Source organism: Microtus pennsylvanicus, chromosome 3 (assembly GCF_037038515.1).
Source record: "Microtus pennsylvanicus isolate mMicPen1 chromosome 3, mMicPen1.hap1, whole genome shotgun sequence".
Lineage (NCBI taxonomy): Eukaryota > Metazoa > Chordata > Mammalia > Rodentia > Cricetidae > Microtus > Microtus pennsylvanicus.
This window is the reverse complement of record NC_134581.1, coordinates 118,312,464-118,334,075: the sequence shown is the minus strand read 5'-3', so window position 1 is coordinate 118,334,075 and position 21,612 is coordinate 118,312,464. Positions and strand designations below refer to the sequence as shown.

Below are 21,612 nucleotides of genomic sequence, written 5' to 3'. Positions count from 1 at the left end.
GGCTCCTTATGGAGTTGGTTAGCCATTTGGACAAGAAACTGCTTTTTCCTGGACTGCTTGATGGTATGTTGGGTGAACTGGACATGCAGGACCCACAGAGAAATGACTGCTGAACTTGCCTAAAGGTGAGATGATCCTTTGGAGTTCCAGCTACCTGAAAGAGTCTGCTAGACATTCTGCAGGACACAGAAGAAATGTGGCTGACAAACTGCCAATAAAGGTGGAACTGCCTTTGAAATTTCCTGCTTCATGGAAAAGTCTGCTGGATACTATGGGCCTGTAGGCTGAAGATGGATGCCCCAATGGTACAGAAGAATTTTGGGTGACTGTCCAGCTACCAAGATGTCTCTGTCAATTCTAGAGTTTCAGAAGTTCCTTACAATGTACCTCCTGTTTACTTAGGTAATATTATATCCTTCTGGAGTCTTTGATGGAGTTGAAGACTAGATAGAAAGTAGATATAAGTATTGTAACTGTAATTCTTACTTGATACCTGTTTTCTTATATGTAATTCTACTATGTTAAAGATAAAGCCTTCCTTTTCATTTAAACAGAACAGGGGATGTGATGTGGTAGTCCCCTCTGTATTCTGTAAATACCATTAGTGAAGAGAGAAACTGCCTTGGCCTGTTGAGAGGGCAGAACTTAGTTAGGCAGGGGAAACTAAGCTGAATGCCGGGAGAAGGAAGGGCAGAGCTAGGAGAAGCCATGTAGCCCCGCTAGAGACAGGTGCCGGAACTTTGCTGGTAGGCCATGACCTCGTGGTAATGCACAGATTAATGGAGATGGGTTAAATTAAGATGTAAGAGTTAGCCAACAAGAAGCTAGAGTTAATGTGCCAAGCAATGATTTAAATAATATGGTTTCTGTGTGATTATTTTGGGTCTGAGCTGCTGAGCAGCCGGGGACAAGCAAGTGGCCTCCGAACAACAATTGGTGATGAAAATGAAGATTACCAGTGCTAGTCATTGTCAATTTTTCCTCAGAGTTTAGCAATGTTGGCTCAGTTTAAAAATGGGCTTCTCAAACATCGAGAAGTAGCTTGATACCCCAGAGTGAGTAGCAGCCAAAACTCAGATTATTTTCCAACAGAATCTAGTCCTGTTTCTCCTTTCCTTGTGCTGCCTACAATTGGTAATTATCATCTTTTATGTCTGTACTTTGGATAACCGCATCACTTTTTCTGTTCTTTATGATAATGCTTGGCACTTTATCAAAAGATAGTTGTTAACCCACTGAACTTTCTTTAACCTGCGACATGAGGGAAAAAAACAAAACCAAGAACCCACCCCTTGAAACTTGTAAGAATTAGTTTTTATTGTTGGCTGTAGGCTTTACAGAGCTCTTATTAGGCAACTAAATATACTTCAGTGAAAGTGATTTGCCTGTGAAAAGTCTTTATCACTTGTTACACATAAACTTAACACTGTAAGGCATGCTGTGTGTGGACTCGACCACATTCCATCTCCTGTGAAAATAGTTATGGTGTTATAGAAGGCAAGCTTGAACGACTTAGTTAGCAGTATCATATATCCCTTAAGTCATACACCATATAGCTGCTTTTAGCTTTCTTGAAGAACAAAAATAATTCATTCAAAAGGGTATTTTGTTGTTGTTACTTATAATTTACAAAGAAGCACACCAATGAAAACTCATGGTATGATATTTATTAGATAATTTTATGTTAATATTGATAATATGTATTGTATAACAACTTATGAAGTAGTTTTAAGATTATAATGCAACCTTTTAAAAAGAAATATTTATTTTTGAAAAAAATATTTAAAAGAAGTATAGCAAAGTTAGAAGAGAGGCTTTCCGTATATCCTTCACCAAATTACCATACTTTTTTTAAAGTTAACTAGGGAAAATTGGTGTTCAGGCTCACTGATGATCTATGTGCCCTGCAAAGATTTGCATATATTTAAAACATTCATGTCTAATGACGTAGCTCAAGGAGCTGTCATTTGTCTTCTTTTTAGTATCATGCATTGATTATTATAGCTTATAATAGCTCAATTGATTAGTCTCTTCTTCAGTCCTTCTGAAATCTGATAGTGTAGTTCTTGTCTCTGATTTCCTCACTCAAGAGGAATAAACAGATCTCAAATACATAGGCTTGCATTGAAAATCCAATATGGAAGACTTGTCTTGCATATTTATATTTTAGTCAGGGCAGACAATAACAAACATTATTTTCAAGGTGCATAAAATTATTAAATGCTTGTAGCTTTTGTATGACTGTGTTATTTGAAAGTTAGCATTCCTGTGATAACTTTATTTTCTCGGAATATCTGAAAAGACAATAAACACAGTCTATAAAATAGAACTTCATTTCTAATTCTGGACAAAACATGAACCAAATTCTTTTTGATCCCCTGAATGTCAAAAAGTCCATTTTAATATTCCCTGATTTCCATATTTGTCAACTCCACAGGACACAATATATACAGAAGTTATAGTGCACAATGAAATGTTGAAATAATTAAGTGTGAGCCCTGGTTACCTCTAGAGTAGGACTTACTATTTGTCTATTGTGATAGAATCAGAGCTCTGTATAAATTATATCAACATATGATTGATTTTTGTACTACAAATTTGACTTTGGAAAGGAAAGGCACCAACTATAATCTCCTTTTACAACACAAAGTGTACCTATAGAAACCATCGCCATGAGAAAGTCCTGGGAAGTCCGTTCCCAGACATCATACCATATGAAGTAAAGTTGCTTTGGATTTGAGTGCATGAGGCATTTGGGCCAGTGACCTCTGCTTTCCCTGGGCTCTGATGGCTAGCCTTGCTATTTTTGTGCATTTTCTTGAAGTGAAACATTCAACCTTTTAAAATTGCATTTTTGTAACGAAGCCAAGAGGAGGAGTTCTTGCTTGGCTCTGCATCAGGACGTGGCATTACTGACAGCGTCTCCCCTTCTCTCCACCCTCTCCCGTCATTTCCATAGATGCACATCGGGAATTCCTTCACAGGCCTGCGTCTGGATATGTGCCAGAGGAGATCTGGAAGAAAGCTGGTAAGAATTGTTTAGAAACACGAGTTTGGTGTTCTGGCAGCTGTGTGCAGTTGTTAGTGCTGTGATGTGGTGAATGACAAGAAAGGACTTCGCTGCGAACAGCAACAATAGCAAAAGCATAGCAAAAGCAAAGCAAAACAAAGCAAAAACCACAAAACAAAACAAACTGGAAAAAACCCTCATTAATATTCTTAAACCAGGCCTGATTAAAACATGAAATAGTTTTTATTTTCACAGCATCTGTTAGTGCCATTATAATTGAAAGGCTGGCAATATTTCCTTTATAAACCTCTCCCCCCTTTTGAAGCATCTGTAATGACTTCAGTGTGAAATTTTGGCATAGGAGGTCTCAGTTTGCATGCCGTTCTTCTTTGATGGGGAAAGAAATCGAGTGTTTTAGGAATTAAATTACATACATCAGCATTTTTTTCTCTGCATTCTTAAATGGACCAAATCTAGTGAACTTGGTAAGGAACTTCAGAGGAATTATTATTTTTGCTTACAGTCTTTTTGTGTTGTTTAATATTAAATCATCAGAGCTACATTACTTTTTCAGTTGAGCAACCGAGTGCCTGGGCCTCTCCTTTCTGCATCTGCCTCTCGTTCTCTCCCATTAGCGTCAGTTGCTGTATATTCTGTGTTAAATTTGAAGCTTCCGGGGACGCCCTGACTTGGTATTGGGCTTAAAGTTCAGAGCTGGCAGACTCTCTGTGGAGCACCAGCTAAACCTGAAACCTGTAAAAAAAAAAAAAAAAAAAAACCCAGAAGATAAAAGAGAAGTCTGGCTCATGAGCTGAGGAAGTCACAGGTCACAGGTGATGGCTGTGGCTTTGAGCTGCTTAAATTTCAGCGGGTAAGACAGCTTCTCTTGGTGGTACAAAACTGAGAAGGACCATGGCCAGTTCCAGCCACCCATCACAGGGGCGCAGAACTGGCGTGCTGAGTCTCAGAGAGTCTCTGTTATTCTTATTCCTGTTTTTCTGCAGAAGGTTTCTGTTTAGGTTTTGACTGAATTCAGTTATTTGGAATCCTTTATCACCTGCTGAATATGTGATCACATGCACTTTAGCCACGTATTTTATCTAAGAGTGATAGTAACCTTCCCAAATCTGATAGAATTTTTAAGTTTCAAAGCTGAGAGGAAGAGCTAGGAGGCTCTCCCCAGGGCCTGTCTACAAAGCAGATGAATTGCGAATGCAGCTTTCCTTCTTCCTAGCTTGGACCCAGTTGTGCTAACGGTCTCAGTATTCTCCCAAATTGTTACTAACTGAAGTGACTGAAGTGCCATCCAACCCCAAGAAGTCGCTGTGTCTTGCCTTTCTTTTTCTTTTCACTTTTCAAGCCCCCTTTCAGCTTCCAAGGCCTGGTATTCCAATTAGAGGTACAGAGAATTGTCATTATGGACAGGAAAGGATGAAAAATGTCTTTCTCTGTTCCCCGTGGTTACCTGTATTTAGGTTAAATTCTCGATAGTTCCTACAGAAAATTGACTGTGAGGGCTTGTGTAATCCAGATTTCTTCTGCGCTGCCTGCTCATTTTCACTGTGTCGCTGACAAGCAGGAGCAGATTTTTCCTGAATCCACCACCCTTTCTAGAAAGCCAGCACGAATAGCAAGGTGTAGAGGAAGGCTGAGCAAGCAGTTGCAGGCCGATTCAGTAGTGCGGTTTGCATTTTGCAGTTCATCCAAGTTGTGCTCTTTCTTCTCCTTCGGTTTTCTTACTTCATATGTGGGAGTCTACTAATTCCATCATGACTGTTTCTTCAGTCGCTTTTGTATCTCTCCACCCAGTCTTGATGTAGTTTAGGTTCACGGGGCTGAGAAGTGGAGAAAAAGGTATTTCTGTTGTTCCTGTGCAATGCAGAAGAGGGAGCGAACTTTGCAGGGAGAGTGTAGATTACTTCTCCATGTATCGTTCATCTCTACTCTGTCTTCATTCTAAGACATCGTTCCGTTGTGGTGCAGGTGCCCTTCCTCTTCTCATTTTGCCACCACCAACCACGCCAGAACAGTGCGGACTACCTTTCTATAGATGGATGTTAAAACTTAAGGTGTGGATGGCAGATTGAAGTGTTTGTAATATTCTCCTGGACAGACTTCTTCAAAAGCAGGTGTAGAGTTCCCAGGGCAGGTCAAGGGTTCAGAGTTGCCAGTGTGTGTCAAACTGTCCAATATCTGAGAACACCAAAGGTAAAACGGGCCATCTACGCTCAGCTTCTTAGAGTGTGGAAAGACTCTAAAATGTACCTCTGTCAGCAGAGGAACAAAAGCCAGACCCAGGCATAATAGTTCACACCTGTAATCCCAGTGATGGGAAAACTGTCAGGGAGAGGCAAGACGGAGCCACCCTATGCTACAGGATGAGACCCTGTCTCACAAGACCAAACCAAACGAAGAAACACACAACAACAGCAAAAGCCCTAAACCAGTAAACAAACCTGCCTTCCTGTTTTTTAAGAGCAACTTGTAAGTGTGCCTTTGCCACAGAAGTGCTAAGTATTATTTTCATGGCCAAAGCTGACTTAAGCAGAGTTAGATAGCGCTCAAGCTACTGTGTGGTACTAGCAATGCATTGTCCCGACAGGACACTGTAGTTACAAAAGCAAATACTTTCAAATCTTTTCCAGTTTTGATGTCATTTTAGTTTGAAATGATTTAAATTTTCATAAAATATTTCCAAAAAAAGTAATCACAATTTCTTTCTGCTTTTATCCACTCCTCATTTTATGACATTTGTGTATATTGTCTTCATTCTCCCTCTCCCACTTTGCCTTTCCCTCTGGATACACACACACACACACACACACACACATACACAGAGGGGGGAGACCCTATGTAAATTCTGTATATTGCTCCAATGATAGCTTAACGACATTTAATTCATATTATTTAAAAAAAATTACAAATCCTAACAAACGTTGAAGGCCACATCCACTTTCTCTAAAAGTTGTATTTTTCCCTGCAAGATAACAAAAGAAGTCAAAAGTTACACCGGATCCTTATAAAACTGGAGGGGAAAAAAAATCAAACATAAAAGTAGTTCCAAAATTGTGAGTGAATGTTTTTCTTCAGTATATTTCTTTTCAAAGGATCAGAGAATGCTTGCAGTTGGTAATAAATATTCAAGCACCTTGCAAATGTCCTACCAATTCTCTTTGCTGATCTGTACATGCCTGTGGGATTAGAATAGGAATGCATAATTTAAATATAAATTGCCTTATTTGCATATACAATTAGTCAAGCTACAGCTTTGATCCTAAGCAAAAATTATTGTCCTGTATTACAACTTAGATAGAATTTTAATTCACCTTGAATATTCAAACTAAATTAGACCCTGGCTGTATAGTTCGAAGGGCAGCACTTCCCCGGAGCCCTGAGTCAGTTATGATAGGCTAATCAAGGCAGCTTTTGCCTCTTGGTAAAGAAGGGGCCATGAGCTGTGTACAATGCTTTGATTTTATCCAGATTTCCAGGGCTTACCTTGCAGGAGCTAACAGAGGATTAGCATGGCTTAGTTAATATTTTCTCTCTGGATCTTTCTTTTTGAGTAGAGTGTATGAAACTTAGCCAGACAAGTAATTTAAGGAAAAGTCCTTTCGGAAGGATGGCACTGAGCAGCTGAGGCTGAAGAAGACCTGTTAGTTAATGGCAGGAGGGGCCTTCTGATGGCCTGTAGGTCACGCACTGTAGAACCAACTGCAAGGCTTGAAGAACCCTGAGAGGACTTGCAGCTCCTACACTCCCAATCTACAGTAAAACATTTTTATTGGGAATGTATATTTTTAATTAAACAACATTTAATTAAGGTGCTTTTTAAGTGGGTGAAACAATTAAGTGCAAACACTTGAATGAAACATGTCATAATTAGTTTTAATAGAGTGTTAATTGGTAGTAGGTTTGCCAAGTTAATAATTACTGCTTATTAAATTTTCAATTAATCATTGTCATTTTGCGTTGAATAAAGATGAAAATTAGATAAACTAATTCAGGAGGAGGGTATTTTTACCTTGTTAATTAGAACAGTTAATATTTTAAAAGTGGGAAGTACTTGTTTTAGGTGTCAATCTTCTGCCTTACAGTGGTTGACTCTTTGCATCTTGACTGCAGCCAAACAGATAATTGGACACCTTGTAGGTTTGCTGTCAGGCCCGGCTGTGTGGCTTGTGGTGTGACTCGGTTTTGTTTGTCCAATGCAACAGTTGTCCCAAACTACTGGATATATTTGAAGTAGACAGAGAGCAGCCTAAAACTGAGAAATGACAAGGTTCTTTGTAAAAATCTGGATCATTTACTCTGTAGAAGCACATATCTGCATTATTCAAGAAAGGACAAGAAAAGGAAAACTGTGCCACCCTGCCCTTTAGCCCAGGCTGGATCCTACCCTGTAGCCCAGACTGGTCTTGAAGTCCTGAATATTGTCATTACAGGCATTCACCATGATGTCAGTCTAGAAAACTGGTTCCTTGTGTATCTGGTTAATCTTTACAAGTTCCGTGTGGACATTCTTGCCCCTCTACAGGCTCTAGAATCATCTCTGGAAGCACTATGGTGTGAGAAAAGTTAAGGAAAGGTGTATGCATTAAAAATATTGCCGAGAAGGCCATGCCAAAGAAAAATTCTCACTTTTGATTTCCTAAATGAGTTTAAGTGTTTGGATTGATCTTTAGACGGACAGAACTGTCCCGGCTTGTGGACGAGAGCTAGGTCTGTTCTGTGAAATTCTGTTAAGAAGGGATGGCTGTCTCTAGTGCTGGGCTAACCCAGGGATGTTCTGTCCTTTGGTCTGGCCTTACATCACAGAGGAGGCTGTGAACGAGGTGAAGCGACAGGCAATGACAGAGCTGCAGAAGGCTGTGTCTGAGGCAGAGAGGAAAGCGCACGACATGATTACCACAGAGCGGGCCAAGATGGAACGTACGGTGGCTGAGGCCAAGCGGCAAGCAGCGGAGGATGCTCTGGCGGTCATCAACCAGCAGGAAGACTCCAGCGAGGTAAGGCCTTTCTGGGGCGCCCCTACCAAGGATTGGACAGATCACGGGGAAAATCTAGGCATTGATGGGCTGACCTAAGGCAGATGTAAGCTTATTTACTCATTAACCAGTTGGAAGAAAAGTTCTCAGACCACGGTGTTGTGATGTATTTGGTAAAGAAAACACTGAGGAAGTTTTCTTTTGATCTGTGTGTTTGATGCGTGTGTAACTGTGGATGTGGATGTGTGTGTGCACACGTGCACACAGCGCACGCCATGGCAAATAAACTCCAGTCAGAAAATAACCTTAGCTGCTAGTCTCTTCCTGCTTCCTTGTTTTATGCAGGGTCTCTTTATTTGCATCTGCACAGATTTCAGTTTATGGACTTGTAAGGGGGAGTCTCCCACTCCATGCCCAATCTGCACAGTGAGGTGCTGTGATTATAAGCGTGTGCACTGCCCTGAACAGGGTTTACATGGGTTCTGGGGGTTCAAGCTCGGGTCCTTACTTGTGGGGAAAGTACTTTACTAACTGAGCTGTCTCCCCAGCTCCTCATGTGAAATACATATCTTCTCCAAAGTTGTACTTAATTAAAATTACTTTGATAATAAATCCTAAAGCCCAATGCTAAAGTAATGTGTGCATGATTTAACTATTTCTAAAAGATCTGAAGTATGATCTTTGCTTTCCTGCAATCTATCATTAACCATTGTGCACTCCTGCCATGACATCGCTTTCTGTGTCATATTATTGAGTGTTATTCCAGTATAGTTATTTCTACATATCCACAGCCACGCACATGCACTCACTCAGGGCCTAATGACCCAAGGAACTGGTAAGTAAACAGCTAAAATGTGGCAGAATGTTTTAAAACATATAGCCCATAGAATCTCAACAGCATAGAATTGTTCCACATTAATTAATATAGCACACAATCTTCAACTCCGAAATAACTCCAGATAAAAGGCTGCCATTAGCTCGTCTCACAAAGCTGAGCTAGCGGAGGCACGGGCTGATAAGTCAATGCCCCACGACAATACATGTCTATACTTTGGGAGGGAGGGTAAGGATTTAATTTGTAGCAGGCTTTTCTACAGATGAAAGAACCTGCGGGAATCACTCAGTGCCCAGAGTTTTTATTTAATATGTAGCAGATGAATAACAGGGGGACAAAAGGAATTGATTTCCAACATTTGGAAGTTTCTCAGGAAGAGAGGGGCAGAGGGAAGTTTATCTTCCTTTATAGGCTGGCTTTTCCATTGTTGTATTAAACTAGACAGAAATTCAGCCTTCCTGGCATCACGACATTAAGAATAATAAGGACTTTGTTTTGTTTCTGTGGGGTTTTTTTTGAAAGTTTATGAATGTCTACTGAAGGTTTGTGCAAGTTGGTGATGTCATGAGGAACACTTATCATCCTGTATGCATTTTGTTTTCACACAAGCATTTTAGGCCTGATGTGCCTTTTTAGAGTGTTTGTCGAGGGTTGCATAGGAAGGAAATGAGTTCATATGCTTCCAGCCAGGCAGTCGCGTGTGAGATTCTTTCAGTTTCTCTACATGTTGTGTCTTTCCTATAAAACCATGTGGAAAAAATATGATGGTGACAGTGGTCTTGGCATTATAAACCCAGTGTATTAAATGGACCTAGAAGTTCAGGTCTAGTCCTTCCCAGGATTCCTCCCAACAACCTAAAGGGCTCTGGTTTCCTCAGGCTAGGACATGCCCAGTCTGGTTCTCATGTTGATTGGCCCATTAAATAGGGAATCTGCCGGAAATGTGAGGTCCAGCCTATCTCACAACAGATTCCTTACAACTCATAATTCTCACCTATTTCTGATGCTTTGAATTTTCTTGAACATTAACCATTTGACTACAAATAAGGTGCAAGTAACATTGAGTTTTAGACAATTTATGATGTTTTAAAAATAAAAATAAGAAGTCTGGTTATGGTAGAAGCTGGTTGAAAAAATATATATTATCATTAAGTTTAACAGTTGTTGATTTTTTTTAAATCTTACAAATTAATAGGCCTTCTTCGTTTGACTCTAAAAGGAAGTAGCACAAACATGCACACCTTAACGCTCCCCATTTATTTATTTATTCTTTTGTTATTTATTTGCCTTTTTTTTTTTTTTTTTGGTTTTTCGAGACAGGGTTTCTCTGTAGCTTTGGTGCCCGTCCCGGAACTAGTTCTTGTAGACCAGGCTGGCCTCGAACTCCCAGAGATCTGCCTGCCTCTGCCTCCTGAGTGCTGGGATTAAAGGCGTGCACCACCACCACTTGTCTTATTTATTTATTTTTATATTAAATTATTGAGCTTTTTATGTATTAGGGATAGTGCTGGCCCTGAAAGTCCCACAGTCTTCTTTTCACGTTGACTGCAATTCACCAAGAGAGCTAAGTATTTGAATTATGGTGAACCTCAAAGATGAAAGCTTCTGTTGTGGAAGGATAATCAGGTAGACTGACCGTTATGGCTGCTGCTCTTTCCTTAGGCCATAGTAATGTCCCTGCAGGGAAGAAACAGCAAGGTGGGGGGGGGGGCAGTTTATACAAGATGACATGGCTGGTGAGTTCTTAGAGGGGACACTCAGGCTGAGATGAGGCAAGGAGAACATGAGCAAAGAAGTCGGGACCACGAGGGCTGCACCCACCCACTGAGACAGTGGAGCTGATCTACTACTGGGAGCTCACCAAGGCCAGCTGGACTGTGACTAAAAAACCATGGGTTAAAACTGGACTCTCTGAACATGGCGAATAATGAGGGCTGATGAGAAGCCAAGGACAATGGCACGGGGTTTTGATCCTACGCAATGTGCTGGCTTTGTGGGAGCCTAGCCAGTTTGGATGTTCACCTTCCTAGATATGGACGGAGGGGGGAGGACCTAGGACTTACCTCAGGGCAGGGAACCCTGACTGCTCTTTGGACTGGAGAGGGAGGGGGAGAGGAGTGGGAGGAGGGGGAGAAGGGTGGAAGGAGGGGGAAAAGGGTGGGAGGAGGGGGAGGGAAATGGGAGGCTGGGAGGAGGTGGAAACTTGTTTTTTTTTCTTCCTTTTCTCAATAAAAAAATAAATAAATAAAAGGAGGGGCTGTCTCTGTTTGGGGTCAAGATAAGGAAGATGGTTGTAGTGGTGGTGGGGGTTGGAGATGAGGGGTAATCTTAGATAGGCTGGCTGAAACTCAGGAGATGAATTTTCACACGGGGTCCTCTTCATACATCAGAAGACCAGATATGAACCACATTTAAAACCTTGCTGAAGGACTGGGCAAGTAGCTCTTACCTATGGGGCACGGAGCCCTGAGTTTGATCTTTAGCAACTCATCAAACCCAGACTGATGATGCTTGCATTAATCTCAGCACTCTAGAATTAGAGGCAGGAAGTTCAAGGTCATCCTTTACTAAGTAGTAAGTTTGGAGCCAGCATGAGCTACAAGATGCTATGTTTGAAAAACAATAATAACAAAGAGAAAAAAGACAAAACAAAAATATGTACTAGATTTGATCTATCCATGGTGTTCGGGGAAACAATAGAACAGGTAGCCTATGCTTGGGTATTTTGTGCTGTGCATATAAACAATACTAGTTAACACATTTTAAAAGCTATAGTGAATTATTAAGTCTAGCTGGATAGACAAGTCTTTACACTGGAAATAAATAAAAAGAATAGAAGCTTATGAGGTTCACTTTGTCCAGTGTTAAAATTAGGATTCTCCACTGTTGAACAGGGTGTTAGTTGAGAACATGCATGCATAGTATGAAGCTGCCATGCTCAGGTACTTTAGAGCATCCCACACTACTCAAATGTGCTTGTTAGGATAATAAATTACATTGCAACCACACGTTAACACCATGCTCACCTGGCTGCATAATCAACTGTTCATGTAACTAGAAGAACCTAAGAGCAGAACCCAAAAGTCTTTTTTTAAAACAAATGACAAAATAAAATATAAATCAAATAAAACAAAATCATGAGATCCGTGCTGGACAAGGCAACCCAGGAACTCCACAGTCGGGGAGTATTGCCTGGGAAGGCAGTGGGAGCTCTGGCAGCAGGTTGGAGTCATTGGTTTGTGGCTGACTGTGGACACTAGATTGGGAAAAAACAGGACAGTTATTCATGCCAGTCCCTGCTTTCAAACACCCCAAGGGAATAATGAGGAAATTACAGTAGAAGAAACAGAAGCATCTTGGAAACTAAAATCAGCAGCGATTTCAGCAAGCGAGAGTCTGAGGTGGATGGAGGAAAGGCTGCCAGGCACTAAGGAGGCTCTCTCCCTGTAGCTCTCAATGCCTGTGGGCAAAGGCAGTTAATGTGGAGGATGTGCAAGCTTTCAGATTCTAGTAGTGCAGAGGCACTGCATCCAGAGCAGGAACTAAACCCCCATCTTCATTGCAGCCAGTGCTAAAAGGTAGGGTGAACCCTTGCTGTGCGCACAGACCCTCAGGCTCTGTGCTCATCACTGCCATGACTATGGGCCACACTGCAGTTCCTGTATTTGCTCCAAGAGCTAAAGCCATTTGCCTGTGGCTTTAGTACCACTCGACAGTGGTACTGAAAATGAAACACAGGCTGCCCTGACTCTGAAGCCTGTGCCGTTTGGGTTACCTACCATGATATCTTGTCTTCGCTGGCTCATGATCCAGCCTGCTCCACTGTAGGGAACAATACTCTCTTCTAACCAGTGGTGCCACAGTGGGACCTAAGAAAAGGTCTTACATGGGCAAAGGGGAGCATTTTGCAAAGAGTGTTTGATTGACAGTCTAAATGCCAGCTGGGGATTAGGGAGGTCTTACACCTTGGCTATGTAGTTTCTTTTCTTTGTAACTTGGAAGAAATCTTTTAATGCAAAAGTGAAAAAACTTTTAAGGCCTCGGGATCCTGGACTGCAAAATACCCCTGAGCATGGCTTTTAAAGGTCAAATGCAATGTGGAGTCTAACATGTGATCTCCTTGTGGGTTCAGGTCAGCAGCTTGCTTGGTAAAGTTTTGTTTTTATAGAATCAGAAGAGGAGCATTTGCTTTTGTGGATTGTAGTTAGAATGATTTTATTTCAGTGTCTTGAGCACCAGTTACAGATAAGACCTAGTGAAAAAGACAGTCATTGGGCAGAAAGCCTTTGTCTCTCAGAAAAAGAGTTTTCAACAGTGAAGACTAGAAGGATGCATTTTGCTGCTAGGACAGTCAGATTATTCTCTGTATATCTAAATAACAAGATAAAGGAACTAGCTCTCCTGCCCCAAGGGACAAAGGGAATTTCTGATAGAAAAAAAGTATAGGATCTTTGCTATAAAGTTCTGGCATCCAGAATCTTCCATCTATCCTTGCTATATATCTGTATATAACAGTGTGTTTAATGTATTCTGCAAAGAGGAACTTTATATCCAGCCTTGATTCTTCACCTGTATCCCAGGGCAACTTGGCATGGTCAAAAGCAATTATTTTAGCTTATGGTTTCAGAGGGATAAGAGTCTATCATGGTGGCAGGCACGGCTTGTGACCAGGAAGCTGAGAGCACACATCCTCAACGGCAGGCACGAAGCAGAGGAAGTCAACTGGGAGTAGAGTAAGCTCCTCCCACTCCCCCACCAGTGCCATACTTCCTCAGCAAGACCACACCTCCTAAACCTCCCCACACAGCACCACCAATGGGGGCTGAAGGTTCAGATGCCCCAGGATATGGGAAATATCTCTCAGCCAAGCTACCACACATGCTTCCTCCATTTCCAGATGAGAGGTTCATGGTCGGAACTGCTGGTCAGGCATCAGCTGCCTAGGCATAGACGCAGACAGGAAATTGAGTATGGTTATCCAAGAGAAATGATAGAAATGGCCTTTTAAGGTTTCTGGTGGGGTTGTAAAGTGTCCACGTGGGTGTTTTTCTTTTCTTTTTCTTTCTTCTCTCTCTCTCTCTCTCTCTCTCTCTCTCTCTCTCTCTCCTCCTTTCTTCTTTATTTTTTTACTCGCGCATGCATTAAATTTTCCTATATACTCATTGGAATGCAGTGTGAAGGGCAATAAAATATGCAAGTTTTTAAAAATTTTAATCCTGAAAGATCATTCAGCTGCTCTTTGTTGCTCCTCTGAATGGGAAGAAAGGACTTTAGAGTGGAGCTGGAGAGAAACTGCTCAGGGCCCTCAGTTCTTGGACCAGAACCAGGAAGGACTTCGGCAAGAGGCCTCGGCTCTCAGCAGCTCCACTATCCGAAACATCTGTTTCTGCATTTGGCTCAATTCCATGGCTTTTTTTTTATATTTGTAAAATTGTTCCCATCTTTGCAAACACTTTAAAAAATAAAGAAGTCCCCATTCTGTCTCCTTGTTCCCTCCCCGGCACATGCATTTGTAATTACCTGGTTTAGTCTGTGTGTTTAATCAGTTTAAATTGAGAATGTTGCGTACATCTGATTTCAATCTGAGGGAGCCGTTGAGCACTGGGCAGTTACCACCCTGGAGCCTGCCAAAATGTGCCTCTGCCAAAACACGATAGGACTCACACCAGGGTATTTCCTAAAGACACCACTTGACTCAGATTAGATGTTTAATTTCCTTAAAATGTTGTTTTGGATTTGGGTCTCTGTTCCCTAATTGGGATTTTCTGATGTAATTTAGGAATATCGCTTATTTGATGAGTGGGTTCCAGGACCCAGCTGGCAATCTCCTGAAAGCTAAACCCCACAGAAGTAAACTTCACTCCGAGCACAGAGCGTGGCCCCTCGAGCTTCGCAAGCTGGGCCGGGCCCACATTTATTGACAATTTCATAGAAAAATCATCCACGCACTGCAGCGAAGTTCAGCTTGGGAGAGAAAGGCTTCCTCTTGTGGCCATGGTCAGAGTTTGTGCCTGTTTTGAGACTTTCTTTTCTTTTTGTGTTCTTTGGAGAATGGCTCTTTGAGATCCCATTAAAATAGCCCACGAGTCCCTCAGCCTCCTATGTGATGGAGTGAAGAGGAGTGACCTATCACACCTGGCTCCTGGAGACATTTCATCTTCATTTAATTGAACTAGAAAAAGAAGTTAAGTTGTAGGTACTGACTGTTCCTTGCAGACTTGCTTTACTAGCGATAGTCCCCTATCAACTAAGTTAGTAGATTGAGATTATAGATTATGGTTTGTGATTTTTCCCCCTAGTACTGGAATTTCTGAAGGGGTAAGGATTTCAGACACAGAGCAGAACTTTTTCCAACGTGTGTATGTGTGTGTGTTTGTGTGAGTGTTTGTGTGTGTTGTAGATCAGAGAACAGCACTCAGGAGTGGGGTCTCATCTTCCACCACATTGAAGTAGAGTCCCTCTCATTTCTGGGGCTGTGGTGCATCCTTCCGGGTAGCCAGCACTTGAATGTCTGGCCACACCACAACATCTATCTGTTCACGTGTTCCTGGATGGAACTCAGGTCATCAGACTTACACAGAGCACACTTTTATCCACTGAGCCATCTCCTTAGTCTTTTCTGTAGGCTTGGAACCAGAGTTCTTGAAATTCCTAGCCTCTGACCCTTGAGAGTCTCCAGGATCCCCTTGTTAGCAGTTAATGTAATTCCTGAAAATCCCTATATATTCTGCACAGTGGAATAAAGCTTTGCTTGTCAGGGAAATAGTCTGACATTCCAGCTTTTTTTTTTTTTACATTCCAGTGTTTTTCATAGGCTCATGAGTCATCTCTAGACATACCCCCAACATAATGAGCCCCATAAATACAGAGAACACACGGAGGAACCATGCAGTATTTCGGTAATTACTTTAAAATGTGATTTAATTGCGATGTAATCACAACTGTCAACTGGTTGTATTATTAGATTATTGCTAAAAATCCGTTTTGCAGCTGGGTATTGGTGGCCCATGCCTTTATTAACCCAGCACTCAAGAGGCAGAGGCAGGCAGATCTCTGTGAGTTCAAGGGCAGCCTAGTGTACAAGAGCTAGTTCCAGGACAGGTTATAGGCTCCAAGGCTACAGAGAAACCCTATATCAGAACAAAAAAAAAAAAGTTTTGCCAGAAACTAATCAAAACCATTGACAAAAGCTGAGGATGTAGCTGAGTGCGAGAGCACTTGGTTAGTGTGTGGAAGACCCTGGTTTCATCCCGGGCACTGCAAAACAGAACCAGGGCATAGGAAACTCAGTGGTGTAATACTATGGCCACCTGACAGAGCACTTCACAGTGGAGTTAGTCTTCCCCAGGAGCTAGAAACATGTTTTACTCACGAGATGAACATTTCGGTATGGCTTTCTCAGGTAATGTCCCTCCTGCTGGAAGCATCTCTGAGAGAATTGTCACAGTTGGTCCCCACCCCTTTGCCCTTGCTTCCATTAGCTTGACCCCACACGGGTGGCCTTCAGTCTCTCGGACGTCTGTGCTCTGTCTGATTCATGAGGTGTTTGTCTTAGCATGTAAATCTCAGAGGTCACCTCATTTCTGTGTTTCTCTGTCTTGCCACCTAAAGCTGGCAGCTGGTTTTTCCTCCTCTCGATGCAGTTTCCTCTAACTTCCCTGAGTCACAGGGAAGCTCTGCCAGCTGGGAAACGCTGTATCCAAGTAGAATTGTTATTCACCCAGCCTTAGGATTTCTTACTTTTCAAGACTAAATTAGGCATCAACTCATGTGTTCATTTCACAAGTTTTTGTTTTTTGTTTTGTTTCTCCTTTTTTTCTTTTTCTTTTCTTTTCTTTTTTTTCTTTTCTTTTTTTTTTTTTTGACCATCTCATCCCTGTAAGGCTAAGAAGCATTTATCATAGATTGGTTTCAGAGATGATTCCCTTCCATTTACTGAGGTAAAGAGTGGTATTCTAAGATTAACCTTGTGTTTGGTTGTTAGGGTTACTGAATGGATTCTGTGGAAAGAGCTAACTCTCCAGAGAGCCCACTACTGCTCTGCCATATCCTGTCCAGGCTGGGATGGAACAGGGAACAGAACCCTTCATCTCATGTTCAATAAGTACAGTATTGTGGTCCTCTAGTTGCTTTGTGGTTCCTGTTAGTATCCAGGAGGAGAAAGCCTTTCCCCAGAGTACTGGACTTGTACCTAGCCATTCCAGAATTGGTGTGAGAAGAACAAAAGTTGGGAAGTGGAGGTTAGAATTAGTATAGCTTGGATAATTTACTACATATGGAAATAGCCAAATCCAGGAAGAAGGCGTTTTTCTGGTAAACGATGGGTCCTCAGCCATTTTTGTCAATGCCGTAGCCATTGCTGACAGAAAATTGAGACAACTGAGTCTGAATTGAGAAAATTCAGTACCTCTGTAGGGGATACTGGAAATGTTTCCCCTAGCCTGGAAGTGCAGGTTAACACGCGACCACCTGGGTGACCAGGGCAGCACACATGAAGAAGAGCTAGGAGAGTTTGACGTGTAGTCTGTGTGCTAGCAGTGAAGACTGAGTCGGGAGCGTGACGGGGTCTCTCCTGATAGAATGGAGAGCTAGCAGTAACGTGAACAAAACAATGAGTGGCCATCAGGTAAAGCCCTGGTAGGAACCAGCTAGCCCATCCAGAGCAGCTGCAGGGGCTGGGACATCAGCCAAAGGAACCAGATATCCTATCCAGAACAGCCCACAGCGGCCAGGGGTAGGGCTTTTTGACCCAGTGCCTTCCTATGAATGTGGCTTGCCTGGAGCTGTGGCCCCTTGTTGAGGAACAGAGCACTGGCCAACACTGCTGCCCACGCCTCCTCCTCTCAGCTTCAAGCTTCAGGATGCCAGAGTACAGGCCAGGAGAAGGAAGCAGGCTGGAGAGGAAGGAGAGGGTTGCGCTGTGGTGCAATTGGAAGTTCAGCCCAGGGGAGGTTACACCCGCGCTGAAGCCTTCAGAATTGTCCATTTTGTGTCTGTAGTTCTTGAAGCTGTAGGAACAGCTCCCAGGTTTACTAGATTTTCCCACCCATGAAACGTTCACCTGGTGTCTCTCCTCCTTCTTTAGAGTTGCTGGAACTGTGGCCGGAAAGCAAGCGAGACCTGCAGTGGCTGTAACACCGCCCGGTACTGTGGCTCCTTTTGCCAGCATAAAGACTGGGAGAAGCATCACCACATCTGTGGACAGACCCTGCAGGCCCCACAGCAGGGAGACACACCTGCAGTCAGCTCCTCAGTCACACCCAGCAGTGGGGCTGGGAGCCCAATGGACACACCACCAGCAGCCACGCCCCGGTCGACCACCCCGGGAACACCCTCCACCATAGAGACAACGCCTCGCTAGACCTAAGCTCGGACTGTCAGAGGAAAGACACCGCAACCAACACAAAAGCAATTCCTCATCCTCAGATGCTCAAAGCCGTTTTTCTGTTTGTTTGTTTATAGATGAACTATCTATCTTATTTCAGTACTTTCAACAAGAGAGAACCTAACTGTATCTTTTGAGGTGGTAGAAAACACAGAGGGCCAGTAACGGGTCGTAATGACTTACTGTGGATAACAAAGATATCTTTTTAGAGAACTGAGAAAAGGAAAGAATATAACGTGAAATGCTAGATTTGACCTCCTCCCTGTTATTTCCAAGTAGCTGGGATTTTAAACTAGATGACCTCATTAACCAATGCTTTACCAAGCAGCAAACCAAGAGATTGTTCATTGCTGTTGAAAGCAAAAATGCTAATATTAAAAGTCACAGTGTTCTTTATATATAATAATGGAAAGAAAAAAAAAAGAGGCGATCCCTCAAGGGCACGAGCTTTGGATACAGCACTAGACATTTTAACAAGAAGATGAATGGCGTCTGTGGGTTGCTAACTGAACTTTGAAGACCCGCTACAAACGCGCAGATGTGCAGCAGATTGGAAGGAGACACAGATGTTCGGGGTTTTTTTTCCTGTTTCTGAAGCGAAATAATAATATCCAGGTCAACAGAATGAAAAATGAAAGATGATTTCCAGTGGGATGTATGACCACAGCAGCAAGAAAAAAAATGCCATAATACAAAGGCTCCTTTACACACACATGCACACACACACTCACTCACACACACACACACACACACACACGCGCGCGCGCGCACACACACACACACACACACACACACACACACACACTCTTAAGAGACAGCCTGCAGTTAATTAGCGTTCTGGCAGCTTCCAGCTCAGCCAGCTGCCCTAAATAACCCTTCAACATTTCTTCACTTTTGCAAGGTTCCACAGAGTAAGACATTGGGTCTATTCCAGCTCATTCATTTTATATTGAAAACTAGTTTTAAAAAAAAAAAAGATGGTGGCTCCAGCTCCAGCCCCCTTTCCAAAATTTTTCAACCCCACCCTGTTTGGTTTTTAATTAAAATCTAATAGTTCTCTTGGTGTTAAACACTTCTGTCCTGTGAGGTTCCCAATGGTGTTCTTCTTGTAAATGTGTTGGCCAAATGTGAGGATGCGTTGTAGTTTATCCATATGCCCACATTTAGTCTCCTTATTCCTAGTTGGTGAGAAACCTGTATCTTTCTATGCTGCTTTTATATCTGTATGTATTAGTGATATTTCTCTAGTAGTTAAAAAAAAAAGAAAAGGAAAAAAAAAACCTTTTTTGGTTGTCCTCAAGAAAAGAAAAGAAGAAGCTATCTTTTGGAGCTGCTAACTCACTCTCTTATAGGGTTTTTTCCGGAAACCAGCATGCTTCATGGAATGCTAGCATATGGGTGTTTTGTAAGAGGGGTGTACATAAATGTATTCTGCACTGTCACGATGACTCCCTGGGCATGCTCTTTTTTTTTTCAAACAAAACTTTTTAAATATGCTAGAGCCATTTCACCAGTTTTAGCTGTAGCATAGAGTAGTAGTGGAATTTTTCTTTCCTTTTTTTCTTTATTTTTTTTAAAAAAAATTATTAGGGACTTTTTTAAAAAAAATAAAATAACAAGATATCCTACTTTTTAAAAAAAAAGGACAGTGCATGCATATTGCTGTAAGGTTGTTTAAGTATTTCTAATTTTACAAAAAAAATGAAATCATCAGAGCTCCAAATGCTGAGGTGTAGACGGACAGCTTTAACCCTGCTGGGTGCCAGGTTATACAGTATCGGGAAGTCAGCCAAAGACTGATCTGATGGACCAAAACCAGGACTTCTGAAAAGCACCAGAAATACCTTCCAAATGATCAGCAGGTTAGCCATGTTCAGTGTGAATCCATTAACCCTTCGTTGTCCAGGGTCCAGACCAGAACTACGTGTTAGTTTTGAAACCCAATAGCCCAGGATGTGGTTGTGTGCTTTAAGAGTCGGCAGAGCTGCAGGCTGTGTAGACAACCAAAGTTGACAAGGCTGGGAAGACACCACTCCACATACACACACACCAAGCATTTCTTTACAAATCGAGTACAATCCATTCGCTTGTGGGAGGGGGGTTGATGTAGCCCTTGGATACAGTTTTCAGTGGCTTTTAAGTTATCTGCATAAGAGGTGATCCTCATGGGTTTGCTTTATGTCTCGCCAATTTAAGATTTTCTTATAACATTTCCCCTGTACTTTCATATACCAGTCGGTTTTAATTCTGTTCAGGTGGTGTTGTGTTCTTTTTTGTTTTGAATGGCCTTTTAGTTCAGGAAGTTCTGATGAGCAAATCAATGCATCTATCTCTCTGCATGTTGGAAGTCCATCTGCCAGCACACCTGCTAAAGTGAAGTGAGAAGCACACAGGAGGCTCTGAACGGGTTCTGTCTTACCATGGTGCTCCCAGAATCCTTGGACCTCACTCTGCTTTCTAGTCTGCTTGTGACACTGGACAGTCCTTTCTTAGAGCTATTCTATGTTCTAGGCTACGAAGGGTTAAGGAATCCCACAAATGAGGTATGTCATACCCACATGTCTTGAGCTTGAGAAGCTGTGATGTATGTGGGACAGCACTGTTATTCTTAACACTAGTGTGTAAAATAAGGATTAGTACAGTACGTCTCATTCCTTTTTAATTCAGGGCACCCTGAGTGAAAACAAAAAAAAAAATCCCTAACTCTGAGCTCTATCTCTAATTCCTCTTCCTCCTTCCCCTCTTCCTCTTCCTCTCCTCCTGTTTTGCTACATTCTCCTCAGTGGCAAAAAGTTTCACTCTACCTCTGACAGCATGTATATTGCACCAGTAGCTAACAGAAACTGGTCTAGTCAAACCAAATGGGCACAAGAGAACCAGGATACCAAAAGCTAAGCTCATACAGCTGCAAACCATATCACTTCTTGGTAACAATGCAGACCTCATAAACCTAAAAAAAAAAAGAGAAAGAAAAGAAGACTTTTGTTCCTTTCCTTTCTTGCTTGTCACTTATATTCAGGCTATGTGAGAGTATTAATTTGTAGGTATTACACATTACAAAAAGTTATCTTCATTGGATAGAATTGAATGGTGGTCGCTGATAGGAATAGGGCGTCCTCTATCTCTGATCTCTCTCTTTTTTCTCTTTCTCTTTTTCTCTGTCATGAGACTGTGTGTGACAGGGCCACCTGTCTTTTTAATTTGTTTCTTAATTTCTTTTTTTTTAATGTGTAGGTGCATGTCTTGGGGATTTAAAAATTTCAAGGCTGGTTTACTTATGCAAAGCATGCCTATGTCTGGAATACTTAGGGAAAGAAAGCGACTCCATGTTGTCCGAATTCCTCAAGGGACAGAAAAAAAAATTGGAGACTGTTGAAATGCAGATTTGAAGTAA

The 21,612-nt window shown here is 42.0% G+C and overlaps 1 protein-coding gene across 4 annotated transcripts in view; it reads left to right on the top strand.

The window, feature by feature from the left end:
• The window catches only part of Runx1t1 (RUNX1 partner transcriptional co-repressor 1), a 145,698-nt gene extending 124,528 nt beyond the window's left edge, over positions 1-21,170 (top strand). For all 4 annotated transcript variants that reach the window (XM_075966940.1, XM_075966936.1, XM_075966937.1 and 1 more), the window contains 3 exons: positions 2,960-3,028; positions 7,829-8,019; positions 17,919-21,170. In XM_075966940.1, the coding sequence (XP_075823055.1) occupies positions 2,960-3,028; positions 7,829-8,019; positions 17,919-18,194 (536 nt within the window). In that variant the 3' untranslated portion in view covers positions 18,195-21,170. The remainder of the gene's footprint in view (positions 1-2,959; positions 3,029-7,828; positions 8,020-17,918) is intronic.
• The last annotated feature ends 442 nt before the right edge of the window (positions 21,171-21,612 follow it).